The following is a 4,062-nucleotide window of genomic DNA, read 5'->3' as shown; positions in this document are numbered from 1 at the left end:
TTTTCCTTTTTGCTTATGTGGTGCTGAGGAATCGAACCCAGGGCCTTGAGCATGCAAAGCAAGCGCTCTACCACTGAGCCACCTTCCCAGCCCCAGGTGAAATATTCTTTACTTAGTGACTAAGGAAGTATGTTTCTGTGTCATGTGTTTTTTGTTTGTTTATGTTTTGTGCGGGTTCTTGCATCAGTAGGATTGGAACTAAGGAATTAGGAAGAATCTGGCCCTTTTTGCTCTAGACTTTTCTGGAGGTCATATATATAATACATATTACATTATCATATATACATATAAGCTAGGTGTGGTGGTGTGCAACTATAATCCTAGCTATGCAGGAGGCTATGCAGGGGCCACCGTCCTGCATAGTTAGGATTATATTACATATCACCACACCTAGCTTATTGGTTGAAATAGAATCTTGCTAGCTTTTTTCCTGGACAGGCCTTGAACCACAGTCCTCCTAGTTTCCATCTCCCAAGTATCTGGAATTACAAGCATGTATCACCAGACCCAGTCTCCCATGTTATGCTTTTGATGAACTTTTACAAAAAACAAAAATAACACACCTTGTTTTTTAATACATTGGCATTTGATTATACTAAATAAGGTGCTATATGGATCTGTGTTATACTAAAAATACGTATTTTGTATTTAGTGAAAATGTTCAGAATATTCTAATGTATATTTTTTTCTCTTAAATAATCAAAATAAGTAGACTTATGTCCCTTATCCTCAGTTGGGTATTTTCAGATGTTAACTATAATTTATTCTTGAAGTTGTACAGATTTTGGCTTTTTTTTAAATACTTTTCACTTTCTCATGTTTCCTGCAATCCTAAAATCCTGTTTAAAACCATATGTTTATAACCACAAGAGTGAATTTTATTTTGCCTAGAGTGATTCTGTTAAAGTAAAATGAAATTAAAAGATGTCATGGTAGTGTTTACAGGTGACATATAATCGAGTCCTTACATTTAGAAGTTAAGACATGTTTGATCAAGTGTCACAGCCTTTGTATGAATATTAGATTACCTGGTCTGACTTAGCATAAACATATTTGTAAGTATTCTCCTGTTTCTATATTCACCTGTTAATGTAACAAATTATGCACAGCTGATAGATTTTGAAAATAGCAGCTGTCAACCTCCCTTAGAATCAATCAGTGGCAAGATTGTATATATTAAATCTTATATCATGTCATGAAAATTTATTTACAATTTAACCACTAATAAGCATAACTGTCAGCTTCACTGTTGATAGTCTCAAAACGTGTTTTGACTCTAGATGTTTTACTTGTGTGCTAATTTTTTAATTTAAAACCTAGTGGCATCTTTGAGAGAAGCTATCCAAGTACCTTAGAGTTTGGTGTATTTTAATTTTTTTGTTTGCCTATATTTTAATTTGATCTTTAAAGAGACCTATTTTTGGTACTTTTACATTATTTTTTAGAAATTAATTATATTAAGAAGAAGGAAAAAAAGTGTAATGGGATTCATATATATTTCCATCTTTAAAAGAATATAATTAAATATTATTGCTCCAAATACTTTTCCAAAACCATTACTGAATTATGATTTCCAATAATAATAACTAGTAAACACTCCATGCAGAAGTGCTCTATTTTTATCTGTGTCATCTATTTTCATAGGACTTGAAGGAAGGAAGCTTGGAGGAGTTTATGAGCTCTAGTCTAGTAGATCTAGAAATATAGGTGCAGAGTCACAGCCATGAGCATTCCAGGCATGTAGCAGTCTTCCTTGTGAAGGTTATTGCATTGGGCACAGGACCATTTTGATTTCTGTTTTGAGAACTAGAAATAGGTTGCTATGGTTGCTTCATGCTACGAGTAGTGACATCTGTCCCATTTCTCAAAGACTAATTGCATGAGACACTGTATTTTTATTGTACTTTTTTTTATATCGACAGTTTACATTCTGCATATACTATTAACATTGACAGAATGGTTACTTACAATGCAGGCTCTTTTAACACTTTGTGAATCATAATAATCCTCCTAAAAACTCTTAGGAAATAGGTTTGATTACTTTCTGCATTTTTCTGATGGAAGCGTCAATAAATTGGCACTGTCATCCATTTATATTAGGGAAGGGCAAATATCTGAACACCCAGTGAATCTGGCTCAAGAGCATGCTACTAACAGTGTGTACCACCATGCTTGGAAGAGCCACATTTTTTGTAATTAAATGTACAATTTACTTCCAGTGGAAGTGAAAGAGTAGAAAGAATTGATAACAGGAACCGAGCCACAGTCCTGGGTTGAATTAAAATTCAAGGTTCCAGTCACAGAGTATTTAGGAAGTGAAAAGGGTAGAGACAGTCGGCATTACAGGATTGTTTTCCCCAATTGCACTCTGGGTCATTAGAGTCATGGCTTACTACACTTTACTCGTCGAACTTCCTGGTCTATGTTTCATGTAACATTTTTGATAAATTCTTTTGTTTCCACAGAAACTCAAGCAGAAGAATCAACAGCTGAAGCAAATTATGGATCAATTACGAAATCTCATCTGGGATATAAATGCCATGTTGGCAATGAGAAACTAGACTGGTATTTAAATTCCCAGCTCTGCACATGCTATATCACTGGGTTTTGTTTGTTTTGTTTTTTGCCCCACTAATTGCTATTGTTTTTTTCTCCCTTAGAAAGGACTATTTAATTGCTCTTACTTTAATTGCTTGAACTGAAGTTTCTATTTTTACATTGTAGTTTTACATTAAAGTATCCAACTTTTTAAAAATCTGTTGATTCTACAAAAGATCATTGTAATAAAATTTGATAGAGTTTGTGTTTTGGTTAATTTCATTAATTGAATAAAGCAAAGTTTTGTAAATAATTTTTAAAATTGTCCAGTTCAATTACCCTTTTAGAAAAAAAATTTAATGTAACTATTTTTAGATTAAAATATCCATTGTTCATGCCTATAATCCTAGCTATTCAAGAAGCTATTCAGTTATTTGAGGATTGCAACTTAAAGCCAGTCCAGCAGACAAATCTGAGAGACTCTTATCTTCAGCAAAGAGCTGGAACTGGAGGTGTAGCTCAAGCCAAACAAGAAACTTGAAAAAAGCCAAACAAGAACTTGATACCTGAGTTCAAGCCCCAGAACTGGTGCTCACACATACACACAAAAATGCGTCAACATCGATCTGTGATACAAATTAATTAAAATTAAATATATGTGTTAACTACCTTGGCTCAATTTTTTAAATTGGTTTATACTCAAATCAGTTAAAAGAGAAATGTATTGCTGAGAATGAACTATGTTGTTCAAGGTATTGATCTTAATTGAAATGATGCCTATAAAAGCAGAAAAATGTAGTTTGAGGACAGCACAAATTAAAATTACATTGATAAAATTACATTGATGTGCTAACCTTCTTTAGATCAAGTCATCTTATTTTCCAGATGGAACCTAATCATGTGTTTTGGAAATGCAAAAGTATTAAATTAGGTTGTTTTTTATGACAAGTGGTTTTTCAGGTTACAGTGAATCCTCTATAGATCTGCTTATGGGAGCTAGACTTGTCCATCCTGATTCCAAAGTCTCTACTGAGCAAGCTGGTGTGAATTTACCCTATTAAGATACTATTTGTCTTCTGTGTTATATGTGGATCAAGTTTCTTAGCTGATTTCCTCTGAGGTGTTAAATAGGGTGGTTAAAGATCAGAGTTAGAAGGGTACTTGTTAGCTTTTCATTGTAATACCCTTTCCAACCTTTTCAGTTTTACAGCATGCACAAATGCTGTCTAATACAAAATAGGCAAAATTCCAGGTACCAATGACTCATTCCTGTAATCCTAGCTATTCAGGAGACAGATATTTGAGGATCCATGAGAGTTCTATTGCCAATTAACCACCAAAAAAGCAGGAAGTGGGACTGTGTCTCAAGTAGTACAACAGCCTTTAGTTTAAAAAAAAAAAGGCAACATTGCATTCTAAGCTTTGCAGATACCTATAACAGCTGTCAAAGTACAAGAAGACAAGCCAAAAAGTACAGACATCTTCAGACTCCATGTGTACAATTGTCAAATCAGTAGGATGGGG

The 4,062-nt window shown here is 33.9% G+C and overlaps 1 protein-coding gene across 1 annotated transcript in view; it reads left to right on the top strand.

The window, feature by feature from the left end:
- Nucleotides 1-2,851, top strand: part of Med30 (mediator complex subunit 30) — a 12,963-nt gene extending 10,112 nt beyond the window's left edge. Inside the window, exon 3 of the mRNA XM_013032239.1 lies at nucleotides 2,466-2,851. Within this exon, the coding sequence (XP_012887693.1) occupies nucleotides 2,466-2,561 (96 nt within the window). The 3' untranslated portion in view covers nucleotides 2,562-2,851. The remainder of the gene's footprint in view (nucleotides 1-2,465) is intronic.
- Nucleotides 2,852-4,062: the final 1,211 nt, after the last annotated feature.

The sequence above is a fragment of the Dipodomys ordii genome, unplaced genomic scaffold (assembly GCF_000151885.1).
Source record: "Dipodomys ordii isolate 6190 unplaced genomic scaffold, Dord_2.0 Scaffold151, whole genome shotgun sequence".
Lineage (NCBI taxonomy): Eukaryota > Metazoa > Chordata > Mammalia > Rodentia > Heteromyidae > Dipodomys > Dipodomys ordii.
Note: the sequence above shows the minus strand (reverse complement) of the source record. Positions and strands in the feature narration are given on the sequence as shown.